This window comes from Malaya genurostris, chromosome 1, assembly GCF_030247185.1.
Source record: "Malaya genurostris strain Urasoe2022 chromosome 1, Malgen_1.1, whole genome shotgun sequence".
In the NCBI taxonomy this organism is placed as follows: domain Eukaryota; kingdom Metazoa; phylum Arthropoda; class Insecta; order Diptera; family Culicidae; genus Malaya; species Malaya genurostris.
The window spans coordinates 141,692,266-141,714,473 of record NC_080570.1 but is presented as its reverse complement, the minus strand read 5'-3'; the positions used below and the strand labels follow the sequence as shown (position 1 = coordinate 141,714,473).

The 22,208-nt window shown below is 38.9% G+C and overlaps 1 protein-coding gene across 6 annotated transcripts in view; it reads right to left on the bottom strand.

The window, feature by feature from the left end:
* The window catches only part of LOC131425966 (cadherin-86C), a 517,779-nt gene that overhangs the window by 49,635 nt on the left and 445,936 nt on the right, over positions 1–22,208 (bottom strand). For all 6 annotated transcript variants that reach the window (XM_058588302.1, XM_058588301.1, XM_058588305.1 and 3 more), the window contains 4 exons: positions 11,609–11,844; positions 11,289–11,533; positions 4,980–5,063; positions 4,774–4,899 (listed from right to left, as the gene is read on the bottom strand). In XM_058588302.1, coding sequence (XP_058444285.1) covers positions 4,774–4,899; positions 4,980–5,063; positions 11,289–11,533; positions 11,609–11,844 — 691 coding nt within the window. The remainder of the gene's footprint in view (positions 1–4,773; positions 4,900–4,979; positions 5,064–11,288; positions 11,534–11,608; positions 11,845–22,208) is intronic.

The window sequence follows — 22,208 nt, the reverse complement described above, 5'->3', positions numbered from 1 at the left end:
GAATAGAGCATTAAACTTGGTTTGATACCATTTTGCCAATGCCTGGAAATCTATATATATAAAAATGGATGTAAGTTTGTATGTTTGTTACGCGATAACTTCGGAACTACTGAACGGATTGCCACCAAACTTAGCACAGGTACTTCTTGTATTTCAGAGATGGTTTGGGGATTATATTCATATGGGAGAGAGCGTAGCAAGTGTCATAACCAAGGGGGGATCATGGAAAAATTCATATAACTTGACCAGAATCGATACGTTTTGACGACCGTAGAACCATTTTGCATACCTTAGATATGACTATATGGGGGGTGGATGTAGCAAGTGCCTTTAAACAGGGGGGTGTAATGTTTAAAACGGCATAATTCCGAAACTACTGAACGGATTGCCACCAAACTTGGCACAGATACTTCCTACTCTTCTGAGATGGTCATAAGCGTATATCTATGGGGGGAGGGAGCGTAGTAAGTGTTCTTAACAGGAGGAGCTTATGAAAAAATTTGTTCAATTTGACGAGAATCGATACTTTTTTATGACCATAGAAACATTTTGCATATATTAGATATGATTATATGGGGGGTGATTGTAGCAAGTGCCTTTAAATAGGGGGGTGTAATGTTTTTAATGGCATAACTCCGGAATTACTGAACGGATTGCTATCAAACTTGGCACATGTACTTCTTGCTCTTCAGAGATGGTCATTAGCGTATTTTTATGGGGGGAGGGAGCGTAGCAAGTGTCATAACCAAGGAGGGGTCTTGAAAAAATTCATATAACCTGATGAAAACCGATATTTTTTAAGATCTTAGAAACATTTTGCATACCGTAGATATAATTTAATGGAGGATGGATGCAGCAAGTGCCTTTAAAAAGGGGGGTTTAAAGTTTGTAATGGCATAACTTCAAAACTACTTAACGGAACGCTAAACCTGGTACATGTACTTCTTGCTCTTCAGATATGGTTATAAGAATATTTCCATGGGGGGAGGGAGCGTGGGTAGTGTCCTTAACAAAGGTGGTCATTAAATATATTATCTAATTTGACGAGAATCGGTACTTTTTGAAGACACTTTTTGCACAACTTAGATAAGATTACAAGGATATTCTGTTAGGAGAGGGTGTAGTAAGTGCCTCTAAAAAAGGAGTGCAATGTTTGTAACGGCATAACTCCGGAACTATTGCACGAATTGCTATAAAATTTGGTACAGTTATTTCTTGCTCTTCACAAATAGTCATAAAAGTATTTTTATAGGGGAGGAAGCATAACAAGTATCATTAACAGGAGGCAACATTAACAAGAAAAAAAATTCATGAAATTTAACAAGAATCCATCATTTTTGAAGATGATGGAAACATTTTCCATACCTTAGATATGATAGATATGGGGAGTGAATGTAGCAAGTGCCTTTAAAAAGGGGGATGTAACGGCATAACTCCGACACTACTGAACGGATTGCTATCACACTTGGCACAGATGCTTCTTGCTCTTCAGAAATGATCGTTAGGACATTTTCACAGAGGAAAATGTGTAGGAAGTGTCCTCAACATGGGGGGGGGGGGGAGAGCGTCAATGACGAAATTTGAATTGAATCGACATTTAGACTAGAAGGAGGGATTTTTGAAAATAAATTTTAATCTCCCATTTTTGATAAAACAAGAGAGTGGAAAAAATTTTAAGGTCGTATTTTTCTTTGAATAATTTTAAAGGATCTGGTTTTATTTTGCCGGGGAATTCAAAGAGCTAAGGGAAAATAATATTTATCTGTCTATGAACGCGAGTGAATTTATGTTTCAGCATAACTACGAAACAACTAAACGAATCGTCACAAAGTTTGACACATGTACCAAAGGTGGGAATCGATATTTTTTGAAAAGCACAGATACACTACACTACTCAGGGTAATCATAGAGGAGATCTGTAGTAAGTTCACTGACAAAAAGGAAGTTTTTACGAAAAATTGGTACATCTTTACGAGTACAGTATATTTCTAGCAACTGAGAGAGGTTCACAAAAATACTCACAAGAGGAAGGGGAAATAAGTATTCTCACCATTGATCTGAATTGACGAAATCATAAAATCAATGTTCATTTTATTATGTAAATTGAGAAAACTGTCAACTCAAGGTGATGGAAATAGGATTAAAACAACATTTGTATAAACTGAATCATTATTCTACGAGGTCTGTTCAAAAAGTTCCCGGAATTTTTTTATTGCGCGCGTCTGGAGAGTCCGGTGGTCAAAATTTTTTTTTATTGTGTTGGTACATATGTCCCTAATGTATGGTGAAATTTCCAGCTGTATTCATTGTTTTCATTCTGTCTTGTAGCGGCTGGTGTAGACGTGTTTTTTTGAGCTCGGCGATTTTTGTTAGTTTAAACAATGGAAGAATTGAAGAATTTGTATTAAATTTTGCGTGAAAAATGAAATAAAGTATAACCAAATGTGCGAAATGTTACAGAGAGCCTACGGTGAGTCTGCTATGGAAAAAACAAGTGTTTACGAGTGGTATAAGCGTTTCCAAGATGGCCGCGAAGACGTTGAAGACGACGAACGCTCCGGTCGACCCAGCACGTCAATAATCGATGAAAATGTGGGAAAAGAGGAAAAAATGAAAACAAACGTATTACCATCGCTCAGGAGCTGTTAAACGACGTCAACGACGATCCAAATTTACTTGAAAGGGTCATAACTGGTGATGAAACATGGGTGTACGGTTATGATGTCGAAACAAAAGCACAATCGTCCACGTGGAAGCACCCAACGTCACCAAGACAAAAATCGCCGAGCTCAAAAAAAAACACGTCTACACCAGCCGCTACAAGACAGACTGTAAACAAACACCATACATTAGGGACATATGTACCAACACAATAAAAAAAAATTTTGACCACCGGACTCTCCAGACGCGCGCAATTAAAAAATTCCGGGAACTTTTTGAACAGACCTCGTATAGGTTTTCCTCTCCGATGAACGACCAAAATGGTTAAAACCTTGGTAAAATAAATTATATAAAAACGTCATTCTATAATACAAATGTAGTTATGATGTTAAACAACCTTTCGTTATAAAATAATCATTATCAGATGGAAAATTTTGAACAATTCATGATGTTATAAATTTTTTTAAAGAGGAACAAGTGATTATGGCCCTGGAAGCCAAAGGTCTTGTAGATCGAATGTGACGAGGAAGTACGGAAGTACGTTACAAGCACATATAGATATGAAACTCGGAGGTTACTAAGGAGGTATTTATAGAGAGAAAGGTGTTTTAAATGTTTCTAACAAAAAGGTTTAAATATAAAACTGACCCAATTTGTCGAGAATACCATGAAAATTATGATTATTGTGAGATCTGAGATGGGGCACTGATCATTCGCAGTCTGAACATGAACGAAGTATTGTTCGATCGGGTTTCCGTCTAAGTTATATTTCACTACAAGAGTATTTCACTAAGCAGGACAACTTCGAGAATTTTTTTCGACCTTCCCTTCACGAAACATTTCCGAGCAACGCCGGGTAATTCAGCTAGTAACAAATAAAGTATACAAAATAAATAGTACTTGATCGCTTTACATTCTAGTACTCGAGTAATCAACATTACACTGGTTTTTGTTTAAAAAAATGCTGATCCGAAAAAACCTAACCTTACCCAATTCCACACATTTCTGAAGATTTTCCATGTTTAATCGTAGTTTACACTAAAAAAGTAGTAGTAATCATTTTGAAATCGCTGTTCTTCTACTCCGAGTGTACTTTTATTGCTGATATCTATTTGTACTCTTGAATAAACGATAAAAATGATGCAAATCACTACTGCCGATATGAAAATTTCCGAAAGAAATTTTTTTCCTTTTCTTGGTTCCATTTTTCATTGACCGGTAAATCAAAAATGTCAAAAACCCTTCTTAATCCACCTAGTGGTGTGATAATGCCTTTCTCTTGTATCGTAACAGTCTCATGAAAATATATTTCATACTTTTACTAAATAATTTCGGATACTAATTTTGACACCAATTGATTCAGATTGATTCAGGTAGTTCACAAAAGCATGCTTCAGTGTTTATGTCACACAGTCAGCATCATTTTTTGCAAACTTGTGCTTGACATTTGCGTTGCCTACTTTCTGGGACGATTTTTTCAAAAAAAAATTTTTTCGAGGTAACACTAAATCTCGACGTTTCATGCAATTTTAAGATTTTTGGCATCAGAAAAAATTTCGATTTCGAAAATTTCATGTACTCCCCCCTATGATGTGTTTTCAAGTTCGAAAATTTTCAAACCTTAATCGCCGGGCAGCACCCCTTACACCTGTCCGATTTAGCTCAAATTTTGCATGAGGACATTTTTCGAGGTGCATAAACTTTTGAGCAATAGCGCTTTACGAAATTAGAGGTGATCCCAAAATAAGAGTGGTAAAAATCAACGTGTTTTGTCGGTTACGTCACTTATACCATCATATCTCTGGAACCAAATGTCACAACCATTTTATCTTTGAACTTGATCAATGGCCCGACAGTAGCTTTCAAACGAGCCCAAGTTTGTTAAAATCGGTTCAGCCATCTCTGAGAAAATTGAGCGCGTCTAAATACAACACATTTTGTCGGTTACTTCACCTATACAATCATATCTCTGAGAAACTTGCGCGGTAAAAATATCCTCGAAAAGTGCACACACATACATTATTCGTACTCAAGTATTGACAATACTTTGGGTTGACAATAATATTGTCACGTGTAAGGGCCGCTATTGCGATAAGCGATTATCGAACTTACGTTGGCCAGTACGGTGAGGTGATACATTGCTTGCCGCTCGAAGTCCAGCGGTCCCAGCAGAAAGATGGTGCCCTCGGTCATCTCCGGGGAAACGATTTTCTGTCGAATGGCGAACAGTGGTGAGCCCTGAAAATAAAAACAAAACAAAACAAATACGTGATTAAATCCAATCCGTCACTCGGTCCGGAAGCCGGCGAAAATCTTACCCAAAGTTCAAGATAAACTGGTTTCTGCTGCAGAGGATTCCTGTTGGCCAGCACGTAATCTAGTTCGGTACCCTTTTTGGCATCCTGTTGAGTGGTGGAAAACAGAAAGCGATATTAATTTAGCTACTAATTGCTTTGCTCGTCGCCGGAACCTTGTTGGACTAGAAGAGCAAAGAAATTAAATAAATTACTGAACGCTTAGATGCAAACTAGACTGCGGTCGCCGGGAGTAACCCATCACATCGGATGTAGATTACCTCCCCCTCCCCCCTCCTGGTCGCCCCCACAACATGACAGCACTATTAGCATCAAACCGACAGACGGGCAAATCCATGACCGGTGGTGGCGGTGCTGACAGACGCATTACCGCACAAAATGAATGAAGGAAAAGCTCATATAAAATATGTCCATGACTATATTCTACAAGCATCACCATTACCATTAGGCTGTCACCTAAGCCGCTTAGGCCGGGCTGCACCGCTCGGACCAGTGCTCATGCAGGCCCATGTAAGGAGCTTCAGGAAACTGCCGGTGGTAAATTTATTACGTAAACGACCGCATCATCAATTCGCTGCCACTACCTGGCTTTCGCCGGGACCACGGGACACGATCAAGGTGACACATATTGGGCTGGTGGGTTCATGTCCGCGCTCGCGGAAGCCAGGCCCCGTTAAGTTAAGGCTCCGGTTGTTGCGCGGCAGACCCCGATCTCATCACCCTAAATTGGTGCACATCGTTCGTGACGTATTTGTCCTCTAGTGGGTCCCGGGACCCGTTCCGCACTCCTGGTCGGTTAGGTTCGGCTTGGCTGACACGAACATAACTCTCGCTTTAACTCTTTGGAGGGCTGCTGCTGCTGCTGCTGTCGCCCTCGGACTCGGTGACAGTACGCGGATGATGCTCTGCTTTTCGGTGAGTCGTAATTCCACGGCCTACTAACGGGGCACTCTATAGGACGTGGGTCGCCGGAGCAGAACTGCGGAAAGAACATGCACACTTTATGACTATAATTGGAGGACGTGTTCAGTTATGGTAGGTGGATGAAGCTCACGTTCCGATGATACATCCCTGACCCGGTTTAACATATGTTCGACGAGGTCGCAATAAATTTCTGTCCCTTTTATGTTCTTGAGCAATATATTTTAACTTGGTTTCTGCCTAACCGAAACCGTTCAACCTTCGATTCTTCCCATATTTTCTTTTTTTCAGGTAAGCAGGGCTCCCCCTGGCCAGCCGCACAAGCCGTGGGTTCCATTTTTGTCCCCGTATTTTACGTGGCTCATGAATTTCGCGCCGTCATTTCCGCGTTCTCGCGCGGATGGTCAGCGCAGGCCGAGTAAATTATCCACGATAACCCATTTATCATAGGCCACTGCTGCTGTTGTTGTTGTTGTTGGTGCTGATGCTGTGGCAGCGCCTACTGCCATGGCAAGTAGGGCAAACAGGTATCGAGGCCACGCGCGGAAAACTTCACCGAACGTAGAAGGGCACTGGAGTCCGCGTCGGTTCCCGGTGCGGAGCAACGCCCTAAGGCGATGATGGGCTTTGTTCTATTCATTATGATTATTATTTATTTGCAATTGTCCGTGAGATATGCACCGGTAAGGTGCGGCTGTTGGCGGTGAGGACGACGGCTGACACACGGCAGAAAATGGCAATTGCATTGGGAATGACGCGCGAACCGTCGCGTTCGCTCAGCCTCGAGCCAGGCTGGACCGCAGAAACAGGGCTATCGGCAATAGAGGATCGTCGTCGTCGTCGTCGTCGCTTTTTTTCCGTCGGGTACCGTTAGCGCTTTGTGGATCGCGTGGCGTTGAAGTTGGCGTTGCAAAGAGTACATTAGACATACAATCGCGATCATCGGATCTCGCGAAACCTTTTTCCGAGATCTTGTCGCTGGTTGGCCTGGTCGCTGTGTGCTCACTGGCGATAATCGGCATCGGTGACGTTGATGTATGAGTTGGCGGTACGATATCGGTACGAGCGACAGGCGGAAACGGTCGATCGCGTAGTCGATCATGTCCCGGGATTGAAGGTTGACAAAATTTATCATAGAGGTTTTTTGTCGTGAATACGACTTACTTTACTATGGGGTGCCTTTTCAAAATTTACCCTTTGAGAGAGTGATAAGTTTTTGATCGTGAATATCTCTTGTTGTATCTAACGAATCAACATAATTTTTGCTACATGCCATCGGAAATCTGATCACAATTTTATGATAAAATTTTCAGTTGTGTGACATAATCTCAAATAGTTCAAAATTAAGTATTGCAACAACATTGAAGTTTTTCAATAGTTCACTATTAACTATCACCTCTTAACAAAAAATTTAACAGTTTGGATTCTGTCGCCACTGCGAGCAGATGTATTTTGTGTCGTTTGCCAAGCTAGTTTGGCTGCTAATCGTTTGCATTGGTGAAAAAAAAAACAACGAAAAGAAGACAACGGTGGGGAGCACCACATATAATCAGCCGTTCTAATGGCTCTAAAAGTTTTCTAAAGAACTATTAGGATTTCTTCTTCGCAAATCAAAGGTAAAAATCTCCAATTTAAGGCAAATCTAGAACAGTTTGGTTAGATTTGTGCATTTTTCGCTGTGATCGTGACAATTCAAAGCACTTTTTAGTGCTACAGATCATCATAATGAATGATTTGAATTTACTCTTTCGTACCAAAAGCATCAGATTTATCAAAATAAAACTAGACAAAGTTTGCACCGTCACTAATACATTCAATTACGAATCACGCAATGCAAAAATGAAAGTGTTGATATAGAACACATTTTTATACTATTAAGGGTGTCGTTTGGAAATATGCCGTGCGAAACAAGGTTGCCACGTATACAGATTAATCTGTATTTTTATTATAAAAATCTATACGGGTTATTTCATAATATTTATTTGTGTTTCAGAATGTTTAATGTAACTAATCTGAACTTTAGTTTAGGTGCATCGTTTCAAATTATAGTAGTGAAAAACGGGAATGCTTGCATAATTCATACAATTGATCAACTAATTGGTATTCGGAAGTGTTGAGGAGCATGCCAGTTGTTTTCGTATTCACAACATCCAGTTATGTCTCTGACTTTACTTTTTTCTTTCTATTTTATTCCGCAATTCCGGTGACAAATTTAATTAAATCAAGAAGATATTGCTTTATCGTTTCTCCGTTTTTGCAAACATAATAAAATTTAAGGATCACTCTTCACTATACGGGATCTGGTGTTGATAAAAAATTGAATCGCATGGGCGATATTGAAATTTTACGCACACCTACCGTACGAAGCCTGAATCCAGATCCAGATTAGCTCAGTTCACAAAATGTTTTCCTCGGATTGAAGAAAGTGTTTCTAATGTTTGTACTTTCGCCTAATAAAACAACGAAGCAATGCAGGGTAAAGTATTCCTGACCAAAAATGTATAATTTTCGGATAAATAGGCACTGTTGATTTCATGTTCTAGGCTAAATAACAGATTTTCCTGTCGCGTTACTTTATATTCAGGATCGTTATATTAATTTTAAAACATGCTTCCCTAAAAAAAATAATGCCAGGAAAAATTTCGAATATCTTCAGACAGGGTTGCAAAAGTCAGTCAATTCGAAAAAAATGCCTGCAGGCTTCAGTTTCTCTATAAAGTATAATAATGACTTGGCGAGCAAAAAAAAGTCGCGGCATTTTTAAAAGTCTGCAATTTTTAACGAAAGTCTGCGGAAAACTCGATTTTTAAAAGTCTGCAACAAACAAAATCTGCAGATTTACAGACAAATCAGCAGATCTGGCATCTCTGGATATAATTGTCAGTCAAACACAACCATCCTTCTCAGCAAGCCGTTCTATTTTGTTGGCCTTTGAGCGCTTGTTGAACGGCATATTGCACGAAATATTCGTTCAGTTTGCTGGAACGGTTTGTTGTTGTTTTTTTCTCTTGCAAAAATAGTGTGAAAATTAAGTGTCACCTATACTTAGAAAGAAAATTTGTTGTTATTCTACGTGACGTAGAAGTTTTGTGCAGGTACGTAGTGTTAGTTTAAAAAAAGGCAGGTGGGTAATGTGTGAGACATAACTGGATGTCGTGAATACGAAAACAACTGACATGTTCCTTAACACTTCCGAATATCAACTAGTTGATCAATTGTATGAATTATGCAAGCATTCCCCTTTTTCACATTTTTCGCAAAACTAAAAATGGCTTCACTTGATCGCATTACTGTGAATTTTACACATCGAAAAGTACACAAATTTAATCAAACTATTCTAGATTTGCATTAAACTGAGGATATTTACCTTCGATTTGCGAGCAAGAAATCCTAATAGTTCTTTAGAAAACTTAGAGCCATTAGAACGGCTGATTTTCTGTGATGCTCTCCACTGTTGTTCTCTTTTCGTTGATTTTTCACCAATGCAAACGACTGGCAGCTGTGACGTAATCGCTCTTGTTGGAAGCGATTATAGCTTTGCAAACGACACACAATACATCTGCTCGCAGTGGCAATAGAATCCAAAATGATCCAATTTTTGTTAAGAAGTTTCTTTTTACGTGATTTCGTTTGTAGCTTTTTCACTAATGGGCGGTCCTAACGGCTATAAAAATAGCAGCATATAGAATTTTAATTTCGATATTTCATTCCGGATTTGCATTTCATTGAAAAAAACTATCAGGATGCTGTACGGAATTCATTCCTGCCTTTCAGAGGGACCAAACTGCGGAACTCACTACGATATTAAACACTGTTCGGAAGATTTTTCTTGAACGATTTGTTTTACAGCAGCAGATATTTTGTTCTCTTCCTCAGAACGCGTTCTGATTGGCTGGTGTTGACATGGGTCAAATGAGATAGGTTTTTCAATAGTGTACTATTGAAATACTTCAATGCTTTTTCTATACACGTTTAAGTTGAAAAAATTTCGATTCTATTGGTAGTTAGATTATATAAATCCTTTCGCAGATCACTGATTTTCAAATGTTATTCTATTTACGACGCCATTGTGGAACCAGAGAACCAAAACTTTCACTTATATTCTCGATGTATAGGAGCTGTCAAGTTGTCCACGGGTTGGTGTTTATAAATAAGCCAACGAGTCAGAACGGCTCTAATGGTTTGACATTTGCATTGTACATACACGCTTAGAAAAGGTTACTCAGAGTCTGAGTACTAGTTACTCATTTTCAAATGATACATGGAAACGTCAAAAATTGAGTAGTTACCATCAATAATAATGAGTAACTCTCACTCTAAATTTGAGTTTAACGCAAGAACTCGTTTTTTTTTGCTACTATTCGCCAGATCAGTCTAAAAGTTGTAATAACCATTTCTAGCAACAGGTTCTATTTTTTGTTAGTGAGATCGCGTATTTCAAGAGTGAGTCGCTTAAAACAAACGGTGTTGTGTCTGCAAAAACCACAACTTTTAGACTGTCCTCTTCGTCGTGCCATCGACGCAGTTATTGTGTCCAGAAGGGATCCGTGCTGTGCTTCAGAATGGAAACAAATATGCTCAAGTGTGTCATTTATGAGGAACAAGTGTCTGATTGGTGCCTGAGCAGTACTGACATGTATGTTAAGCTACGATTGACACACTACTCCAAGCGATCGCCACTTGATATGATATCTCGAAGTTAGAAATCGGAATAATAAATAAACACAGTATGATTATTTTATGTATTGCGTGTCAATTACTTAATATTTGAATACAATACAATTAAAAAAAGGAGCAATTTTACGCAAATTTGGTATATGTGGAATAAAATTTCATTCAGAATTTAACTAATTACTATATTCTTGGCACATGGCAAATAAAGCATTACTCAGTATATGAGTAGTTTTTACCCAAAAATCGTGGAAGTGGAAGAACTCAAATTTGAGTAACTAAGGAGTTACTCTAAATTAGAGTTGTTCCACTTTTTCTATAGATGAGTGAGATCTTACTCATTTTTGAGTAACTATTTTTAAGCGTGTATGGTGAATGGTCAGCAGTGCAACCAGTTTATTATCATGGTTGCCAGTTTCACGAAGGACCGTGGATGTGTGACAAAAAAAAAGATAGGTACTGTCATGTCTGTAATTTATCTCTGGTAAAGCTTCCATTTCGATTGCAAATCAGATTACTCGATTTGAGAATCATAATTATTCATTAACAAGCTGATCAACCCATCCACTAAAACATTGTTTTAAACCAAAGTATCCGCTTTCGGTAATGGTATCCAGAAAAATTGTGAATAATGGCAAATTTTCTTTTTCCCAAATCCTAGTTTTTGCACAATTTTTAGAATATCCCTCCCAAAGTTTTGGTTTCCCAAAATGAACTCACCTCCGGTACCATGATGATGCCGGTTTTGTGCGGAAATATGAGATCGTGCGGCGTGGTGAAATTGGTGGCCGTGATCGAGCAGCTCTGCACCGACATGCCCCCCTTGGTGTCCTTCACCGAAACCTGGAAATCGTAGTACCGGCCCGGTTCGAGCCGTCTCGTCAGTATCACGTTGGCCTGACAGATCGAGTTGAACTTGGTGCACGGTAGAGTCTCGATCTGGACCGTCGAGGCCGAGGCGTCACCTGGAAGCGCCGGAGAAGTAGATGCATTACCATCCGAACGTTGCGTGGTCCGTGGTTCCCAGCTTCACTACTTACCAACCAACTCGAACTGTAGCGGATACTCGAACTCTTCGTCGGTGGCCCGCAACCGGTAGATGATGGAACCGACGGTGGCATCCGCTGGCACCAGTACCAGCCGCATCCGGGTCGACGGATCGAATTTCGGGTCCAGCCCGGCTGTCCGATGGATCAGGGTACCGATCAGTACCCAACAGCAGCTGGTCCACCAGATGGCGGTTGCTGTGGCAGCGTTGGCTCCCCGGTGAAACATTCTGCGGACAAGAAAAAAAATGACTTGCATTAGAAGTAGTCACACTGCACCATAAAGTAGCTTTGTTTACGATCGCCAATCGGCGGGAGGGGTTAGTCGCTAATGAAGACATTAGCGAGTTGCAACCCGACTCCGGTGTCATTTGATTACATTCAGCCGGCCCAAAGTTATCTCCCGAACGCCTCCTTCTAATGGGCGATTGTGAATACGCGCGCGCTCGCAGGCAAACGGAAGGCACTCTGGGCGCCCTGCACACGCCTTATGGAAATCGCACGGAAAAATAAGTTGTATAAATATTTATTATTAATGCAGTAATTTATCGCCAATTAGGCGGGATTTATGGTTACGCGGATAACCATATCGGGTGGAAGAGTACGGAAGAGGTAAGCTTAGGAGCGAAATATTTGATGATACCAGACATAATTTCACGGCAAATGCGATTATCGCGGCGATAGGCGATCGAAGGCGGCTGCGATTGTTTCAACACCTCACACGGGCCGCCTGCTTCGAGCTGCCCTTCGGACGTTTGTATTTTTTTCGTACCACCGACGACAAGAAGCAGCTGGCCGGCATCCCGTTTGACAGTACTCACTATAGCATAATACTGGCAGTCAAATTCAATCGATCATTCTGTCGATTACTGTCAGCTTTACCGGTCAGCTGCGGGCAATCAGAAAGAAACTGACACCCGACCTTGATGACTCGCAAACCCAAGCTCGCTCGGTGGGTAGTTCCTGTCCTGTCGTTCGGGTGATTAATCAAAGTGCAGGTCATTTGAGAGCCCGTGTTTATTTTTATTTACTTTTTTTTTGCTCGCTCCGGATACGACAGATCTTCTTAGAACGCATCTTTCAAATGGTTTACTAAACTAATTAGCTATGAAACAACAGGAAATAATTTGCTACTGAAATTTATGACTTGTCATAAATTGGTGATGATCTTTGAAAAATGCATAGTAGGGTAACGGCTCCAGTAGTTATCTCATCATATACAAAAACCTCTTCTTAATCCACCTGGTGGTCTTGTCATTCAAACAGTCTCATTGTACATAATTTTTGACACGAATTTTCTCGCAAAATAGACACAAATTAATTCGAGATTGTTCGATTTGATTCGAGGAATTCCCGAACGGGTTTTGAGAGTTGCATTCACAGTTTAGTGAAATTTGTTTGACAGCTGCATTAGCACTTCCGATCTCGTCAGACTGAGTCGAATGCTAAATAACACTAAAAGTCTCCGGAGCTCCGATCCAGCGTTGCCAGGTTGCCAGATTTGTCTGGCAAATGCCAGATTTTCCTCGTTTCGCCAGACACTCAAACTAACCAGATCTTTTGCCAGATTTTCCAAATTTTCCCAGACATTTCATTTTTCCTAGATTTAGTCAGATCTTACTAGATCTTTACGGTTTTGGCCTCTATACGATAGGTGGGGAGACCTTTTTTTTGGCTCACTGAAAATGAAGCCCGGCAAAAATTTCCTTGTATATAGTAGACCCAGACAAATCCAGATAAATTTTTGAGTTTTGACAGATTTTTGAAAAAATAACCTGGCCACTCTGCTCCGATCAAAAGTCAGTTTTTCTGAAATTCTACACGGAATCGCAAAACAACCTAGTTTTAAGTACATTCCACCCAATTTGGGAGTTCCGTTTAATAGCCTACTTTTTAGGTATAGTGGTTCTAGGTAGTTTCCGTAAGCCACGTGCAAAAAATAACTTAAAAATTAGTTATATCTACTCAATGGGAAATTATATTTACTCTACAGTTGAGTCGTACTGACTCAATTTCATGTTGACAGTTTACTTAATTTTAGCTTATTGAACGAAACTCTCGCTGTTGGGTTCTTTCGCTCTTTGTATTTTGACAACAATGGAAGAACAGAATGAAAGAAGAGATGCAAGAGAAACTTGACTTAAAATTAAGTAAAAAGAGGTAGATAATAGGTAGTTTTCATTTTCGGTGTATAAAGTCTATCCCAGAAAGTATGGACGTACTTTGATTTCACTGTAAATAATTCACAAGTGTTAGATATTCAAATTTTATTCGACGTACTGATAATATTAAACTACAACAACAGAATATTATCCTCAACATTTGCTACTTAGCCATTGTACAATAGCTGGCGCACCTTTTTGCGAACGTTCCTCATTAAATTCCGTACAGACTTCTTGGCGACAAGTTTTGACACTTTTTTCCAATCTTTTTCGAACTGTTGAATGGTTTCGGCTGCCGAGACATGTTTCCTAAGATCTGCCTTCGTTGATGCCCAAAATTCTTCAATTGGTCGAAGTTATGGGCAGTTTGGTGTATTCATGTCTTTTGGGACGAAAGTGACATTTTTGGTAGTATACCATTCTACCGTTGATTTCGAGTAGTGGCAAGAAGCAAAGTCTGGCCAGAAGACAACAGGATCCTTGTGGCTTCGAATCATGGGTAGAAGCCGTTTTTGTAAACATTCCTTGATTTATATTTCGCTGTCCATTGAAGCAGTGGTGATGAAGGGTTTCGAAATCTTACCGCAGCTACAAATTGCTTGCCAGACCATAACTTTCTTACCAAATTTTTCGACTCCAATCGATGTCTCGGACTGGTTTAACACTTGACCTTCTCGCACCGTATAATATTGTGATTCCGGCAAGGATTTGTAATCGAGTTTCACGTAGGTTTCGTCGTCCATTATTATGCAGTTCAAATTTCCAGCAAGAATCGTATTGTACAGCTTTCGAACCCACGGCCTAATCGATGCTTCTTGTTTTGGACTACGTTTTGGTTGTTTCTGCTTTTTATGGGTTCGAAGATTCAAATGTTCTTTAGCACGAAGAACATTTGAAGTGCCCACTTTTTTGGCCACATCTAGAACTGAAACCTCCTTCTTTTGCTCGAACGCCTTCAGTATACGGTTATCCAACTGAGGGTTAGCAGGACCGTTTTTTTCGACCCGTTTTCGGTTTATCCTCAAAGGTGTTATCCTCATCGAACTTCCTGATTGCATTTCGCACGGCTTTTTCATTTACTCCTTCCATTTTTGCTATCTTTCTCAGTGACAGTCCGCGTTCTGTGCACAAATTTTACACAATTTTTTCGACGTTTTCTGCTGAAAGTCCACGCATTTCGAAACAAACTAATGAAAACGAATAATCAACTGCACAAGTGGTTAGAGAAGAGTGTAAACAACAGGACGCAGCCATAAAAATTGACAGAGTCTGAACCATTGCGAAATGGCAACGGTTTTTGGTTGCGTCCATACTTTGTGGAACAGTCTTTATCATTTCTATTGGCAATCCAACGCATAGCTTATTTTACTTGACGCGACATCTAAGTTTCATTATTTGAACCTTTCTTAGGATGACGATTGAATTCTATACAGGCTGCTATGGAGAACTTGTATAATTTCAATTATTTGTTGAATTTTAGGACCTGTCCTAAGAACTGTTTATTTTAAAATGTAAGAAAAAACTTTTTTTGTTTTTTTTGTGTAATCATTTTTGTTTCTATAAGATCATATGTTGACCAATATCGAGATCTGGAATTAGTTCGATTCGGTTGAAGTTATTTTAAACGCTAGAGGAATGAATTCAACGTGCGGTAAAAAACTATTTCTCATCGTAATATCGCATATTCGGTTAGGTTTGCGCATCTGTACGGTTTTTAAAGTAATATTTAAAAATGTACGAGACGAATAAAATCATTTTAAAATGATCAACATTACATTTTATCGCATGCTAAAATCGAAACTGAAAATTATCATTGTTTAAAACACAATCTTTGATACTGCGAAAAAACAGAGGTAGAAAATGATTTTATTTCACACTAAAATTAAGTTTTCACTTCAACAAATGACGTTGTAAATAAGCTATAAATGATTTTACAAGTGGAAATTTGTTTTCCCTTGTATCTTGACAGCTAAAATTCGCTTTTTAACGACAGTTCGACATGTAGATGGTGCTGTTGTACAAACGATGATTTTTTCGAACCAAGCTGTCAAAATACATAGGAATGTTAATTCTCCAGTGAATTTTTATTTATTTGTAATTGAAATTCGAATAATCAACGAATATTCTGTTGTAATTAGGGAAAAAAACATTGATTTCTATCCATTAGATTTTTAACCAATATTTTAAATATTCCGCTAGAGCAAAAATCCAAGTTTTTTGCTTTCAGAATGACCTATAGTTTGATAATATTGACTTTACTCGTTGACACCGCTCTGAAATAGTTGGTCTGGCCGTTTATTCCACCCAAGTAGTTGTTTAAACCTTTAATTTCGATTACGAAAATTCATGACATAACCTCACTTTGCATCAATATCTAAATATAATTTAGTATTGAAGAAATTAAAGGTTTACTTTTCATGTAAAAGTTTCACCCATTCCGTAGGTTTGTTCAAGGAAAAAAAAGTACGGGTGTGTAATGTCAGAGACATAACTGGATGTCGTGAATACGAATATGACACGCTTTATTCATGCTTCCGAATTCGAATTGGTAATTGATCGATTGTTTGAATTGTGCAACTTTCCCCTCTTTCATTGCTAGAAATTTAAACGATGCGCCTAGACTAAATTACATATTAGTTACATTAAACATTCTGAAACGCAATTAAATATTATGAAATAAGCAGTATAGTTCATTATAATAAAAAATGGTGGCTCTGAAAAGAACTTTTTATGAAAGCGTTCGTGATGAAGAGTGACGAGTTGAGTTAGTTCAGCACGCAGACTCTGAATTCTAAACCCATATTCCGGAACTAAGCTCTGAAACTTGAAGACCGCCATGACTACCAGAATGAGTTGTATAGAGTACAGTAAAGTAAATTTCGGCATAATTCTTTACGAGTATTATTATGGTTCTAAAAAGAACCGAATAGAAGAAGTCTGGAATAAAGAACTGGACCCTGAGTTCAAGAACTAAATTTACAACCAATAACAGACTCAGAATCCAGTTTGAATTCTAGAACTGCAATTTCGAAACTGAAATTAGAAACAGCACGCAGGCTCTGAATACTAAACCTATATTGCGGAACTAATATCTGAAATTTGAACTTCTCGTTACGACTACCGAAAAGCAAATGAGAGTTGCTACCTGAGCGTTTGAGGTTTTAACCACGCAAAAGGTGCACTCTCCGTCGCTGCTGGTTGATGGTTCAACTCCCACGACGTCTGCTTCCACCGAACGCACGAAAAGAAATGATCGATTTTCGACCACGGTTTCCCTTTTATACGCATTCAGTTGAAGATATGTGCCTGATTGCCTCAAAATCGTCGTCCTTGCGCGAAAAATCCAAGCGAAAGTAAAGAGTTTTCCGCATTATTTTCAAATTTAGAGAAAACTTAATTTTTGAGTTGTTTGTAGTTATCTCACATTGTTCAAAATATTATCCTAAATTCCTGATCATATTTTTGATGAAATGGTGAAAGAATTATGTTGCTACCATTAATACGAGTCGAGATATTCACGATTAAGTTCTGCCCATTCTTCCATATGGCTAATTTTGAAAAGGCACCCCATAGTAAAGTAAGTCGTATTCACGACAAAATATTATGTTAGTAACTATTTCCGCATTTAATACTCGATTCCTATATTGCTCTATGTGATAATTTGCTAACATCATCGTTTTCTTGGTCCATAAAGTGAAAGATAGAGGGCGCGGCATTGATTTGAGTTTTGCGTTTGAGAGCCAATTGGCACATTGTCGCAAAGCTGATTTACCGGTAGCGACACCTGCCAATGAAAAAAGGAACCAAGAAAAGGGGGATTCTTTCGGAAATTTTCCTATTGGCAGTAGTGATTTGCAACATTTTTATCGTTTATTCAATAGTACAAATAGATATCAGCAATAAAAGTACACTCGGAGTAGAAGAAAATCGATTTCAAAGTGATTACTACTACTTTTTGTCGTGAATACGACTTACTTTACTATGGGGCGCCTTTTCAAAATTAGCCATATGGAAGAATGGGCAGAACTTAATCGCGAATATCTCGACTTGTATTAATGGTAGCAACATAATTCTTTCACCATTTCATCAAAAATATGATCAGGAATTCAGGATAATATTTTGAACAGTGTGCGATAACCACAAACAACTCAAAAATTAAGTTTTCTTAAAATTTGAAAACAACGCGGAAAACTTTTTACTTTCGCTTGGGTTTTTCGCGCAAGGACGACGTTTTTGAGATAGTCAGGCACATATCTTCAACTGAATGCGTATAAAAGGGGAACCGTGGTCGAAAATCGATCATTTCTTTTCGTGCGTTCGATGGAAGCAGACGTCGTGGGAGTGGAATCATCAACCAGCAGCGACAGAGAATGCACCTTCTGCGTGGTTAATAAAAACCTCAAACGCTCAGGTCGCATCTCTCATTCGCTTGCTGGCCATCGAGGCGAGAGGACCAGCCAGCAGCAGCAGCGGGAGTTAATGCCCCGTTTACACTTCTGCTGGCTGCCAGCATGCTGGTGTCAGTGTACTGCCCTCTGAGGAAAAAAAACGTTCAACGATGGTCCTTCGTTGGTCTAATACTTTGGATCATTGGACCACAGTTGAACGTTTTTTCCTAAGAGGGCAGTACAATGACGCCAGCATGCTGGCAGCCAGCAGAAGTGTAAACGGGGCATAACCAGCAGCGAGAGAGAATGCACCTTCTGCGTGGTTAATAAAAACCTCAAACGCTCAGGTCGCATCTCTCATTCGCTTGCTGGCCATCAAGGCGAGAGGACCAGCCAGCAGCAGCAGCGGGAGTTAACCAGCAGCGAGAGTGAATGCACCTTCTGCGTGGTTAATAAAAACCTCAAACGCTCAGGTCGCATCTCTCATTCGCTTGCTGGCCATCGAAGCGCGTGGACCAGCCAGCAGCGAGAGAGAATGCACCTTCTGCGTAGTTAATAAAAACCTCAAACGCTCAGGTCGCATCTCTCATTCGCTTGCTGGCCACCAAGGCGAGAACCAGCAGCGACTGAAACAGGATTCTGAGTCTGTTATTGGATCTAAATTTAGGTCTTGAACTCAGGGTCCAGTTCTCTATTCCAGACTTCTATTCGGTTCTTCTTAAAACCATAATAATACTCCTAAAGAATTATGCGGAATTTACTTTACTGTACCTCTATACAACCCATTTTTGTCGTGAATACGACTTACTTTACTGTGGGGTGCCTTTTCAAAATTTACCCTCTGAGAGAGTGATAAGAATCAGAACGCGTTCTAAGGAAGAGAACAAAATATCTGCTGCTGTACAACAAATCGTCCGGGAAAAATGTTCCGAAAAGTGGTGAATATCGCAGTGAGTTCCTCAATTTGGTCCTTGTGAATGCTAGAAACGAGTCCCTTCAGCATATTGATAGTTTTTTTCAATAAAATATGCAAATCCGAAATGAAATAATCGACATTTAAATTCTGTATGCGGCTATTTTTATAGCCGTTAGGACCGCCCATTAGTGAAAAAGCTACAAACGAAATCAGGTAGAAACAAGCCTCTCAACAAAACTTGAATCAGTTTGGATTGTATCGCCACTGCGAGCAGATGTGTTTTGTGTCGTCTGCACGCTTTCGACAAGAGCGATTACGTCACAGCTGCCAGTCATTAGCATTGGGATAAAAACAACGGTGGAGAGCATTGCACAATATCAGCCGTTATAATGGCTCTAAAAATTTTCTAAAGAACTATTAGGATTTGTTGTTCGCAAATCGTAGGGAAATATCCTCAGTTTACTACAATTTAAGAACAGTTTGCTTAGATTTGTGCACTTTTCGCTGTGTGAAACTCACAGTAATCGAGATCAAGTGAAGCCTTCTTTGTTTTTGCGAAAAATGTTCCAGAGTTTAATGTCGTAGAGAATTACGCAATTTGACTTTTCTGAATGCTAGAAACGAGTCCCTTCAGCATATTGATAGTTTCTTTCAATAAATTATGCAAATCCGAAATGAAATAATCAACATTAAAATTCTGAATGCGGCTATTTTTATAGCCGTTAGGACCGCCCATTAGTGAAAAAGCTACAAACGAAATCACATAAAAGGAAATCTCTTAACAAAAATTGAATCAGTTTGGATTTTATCGCCCCTATGAGCAGATGTGTTTTGTGTCGTCTGCACAGCTAGTTTCGCTTTCGACAAGAGCGAATTCGTCACAGCTGCCAGTCATTAGCATTGGGAAAAAAACAACGGTGGAGAGCATTGCACAATATCAGCCGTTCTAATGGCTCTAAAAGTTTTCTAAAGAACTATTAGGATTTGTTGTTTGCAAATCGTAGGGAAATATCCTCAGTTTACTACATATCAAGAACAGTTTGCTTAGATTTGTGCACTTTTCGCTGTGTGAAATTCACAGTAATCGAGATCAAGTGAAGCTTTCTTTGTTTTTGCGAAAAATGTGAAAAAGGGGAATGCGTGCATAATTCATACAATTGATAGTCGGAAGTGTTAAGGAACATGTCAGTTGTTTTCGTATTCACGACATCCAGTTATGTCTCTGACATTACCCACCCGCCTTTTTTAGTGTAAACTACGATTAAACATGGAAAATCTTCAGAAATGTGTGAAACTGGGTAAGGTTAGGTTTTGTCAACATTTTATTTAACAGAAATCAGTGTAATGTTGATTTCTCGAGTACTAGAATGTATAGCGATCGAGTACTATTTATTTTGGATACTTTATTTGTAATTTCCAGGCATTTGAAAAATGCTATCAAACCAAGTTTAATTCTCTATTCTGAATAAACGGTAGATTTCGCACATTGAACTAAGATCAACATTACCACATCAGAGTAAAAACTTTTTCTTCAACTTCTACTATGATTTTTCAAATGAATTTGCCCGTTTTCAAAGGAAATCGTTGAAAAGGTGGAGTAATTAGAAATTTTCCTACCGATTTGACAGCTCTTGCTGAAAGTATCATCTCTAAACAAGCAGCGCCTCTACATTTAAGTTTTGCGACAATATGCCAATTGAAATTATCATTGTTTAAAACAGAATCTTTGGTAATGCGAAAAAACAGAGGTAGAAAATGACTTTTTTCACGCTAAAATTAACTTTTCAATTAAACAAATGGCGTTGTAAATAAGCAATAAATGATTTTACAAATGAAAATTTGTTTTCCCTTGTATTTTGACAGCTAAAATTGCAGTCATTATCGTCGCACGCGTACGCCTCTAGCTGTGAAACACAACATTAGATCGCCTCCCAACGACAGTTCGACAAATAGATAGCGCTGTAGTTCAAACGATGATGTTTTGGAATGAAGCTGTCAAAATCTCAAGAAATGTTTGTTATCCAATGAATTTTCATTTATTTGCGGTTCAAGTTCGAATGATGGAAGAATATTCTTTTAAAATCGAGACAAAAACATTGTTTTCTAGATTCTAGAAACTGACACTTGCTCTTACGGCCTTCTGAAAATTCAACCGAGAATTTGCTAGCATCATCGTTTTCTTGGATCCTAAATTAAAACATAGAAGACACTGAGTTACTTCGAGTTTTGCGTTTGACAGCCAGTTGGCATATTCACGTAGAAATTAAATGCAGGGGGCTGCTTGTTTAGCGATGATCAGAGATGCCAGATCTGCAGATTTGTCTGCAAATTTGCAGACTTTGTACATAGTCAGCAGCAGACATTTTTTGGTGTGCAGAATCTAGTTTTTCCCAGACTTTCGTAAAAATTTACTGACTTTTGAAATTGCCACGACCGGTTTTTTTTTGCTCGCCAACTCAGTTTAGCGTAACATACTTTATAGAGGAATAAAGACATACTTGCTAACTGCAGATTTTTTTTTTCGGATATACAGACTTTTGCAACCCTGCCTGAAGATATTTGAATTTTTTAGCGGCTCTTACACGAGAATTATTCTTGTAATTTATAATGACTAAATCTAGGACAGGACCTGACAATTGTTAATCCACTTTTAGGACCAATTTCGGACCAGCTCGTGATTGGTTGAAACTGACATAAGCAAGTACAAGTTGTTGAAATCAAGATTACTGCAGGGTAGTAGAAAAAGTGTTGTCAGTATCGTCGGTAACAATGTAGCTTGATATTGGATATTTTATTTTTCGGGTCATCTTTTCAAAATTATTGATTTCAATAGGATTTAAGTTCAATTTGTTTTTAAATTCTGTCAATGCGGAAAGTATACGAGTACATTTAACAATCACTGGATGATACAAAGAGAAAGCCTGAAATCACGAAGTGTGATATGGACGAGAATATTGATTATGTTGGTTGAGAATAGCACCCAATCTTTGGATACTTCTGTATGTTATTATTTTTCTCAAAAAGAATATGTTGAATACTTTAGTTAATAAAGCTGCAAAAATTAATTACTCAAAAATGAGTGTTTTAGAAAAATTTTATTAAGCTGTTTCAACTAAACGTTTTCTTCA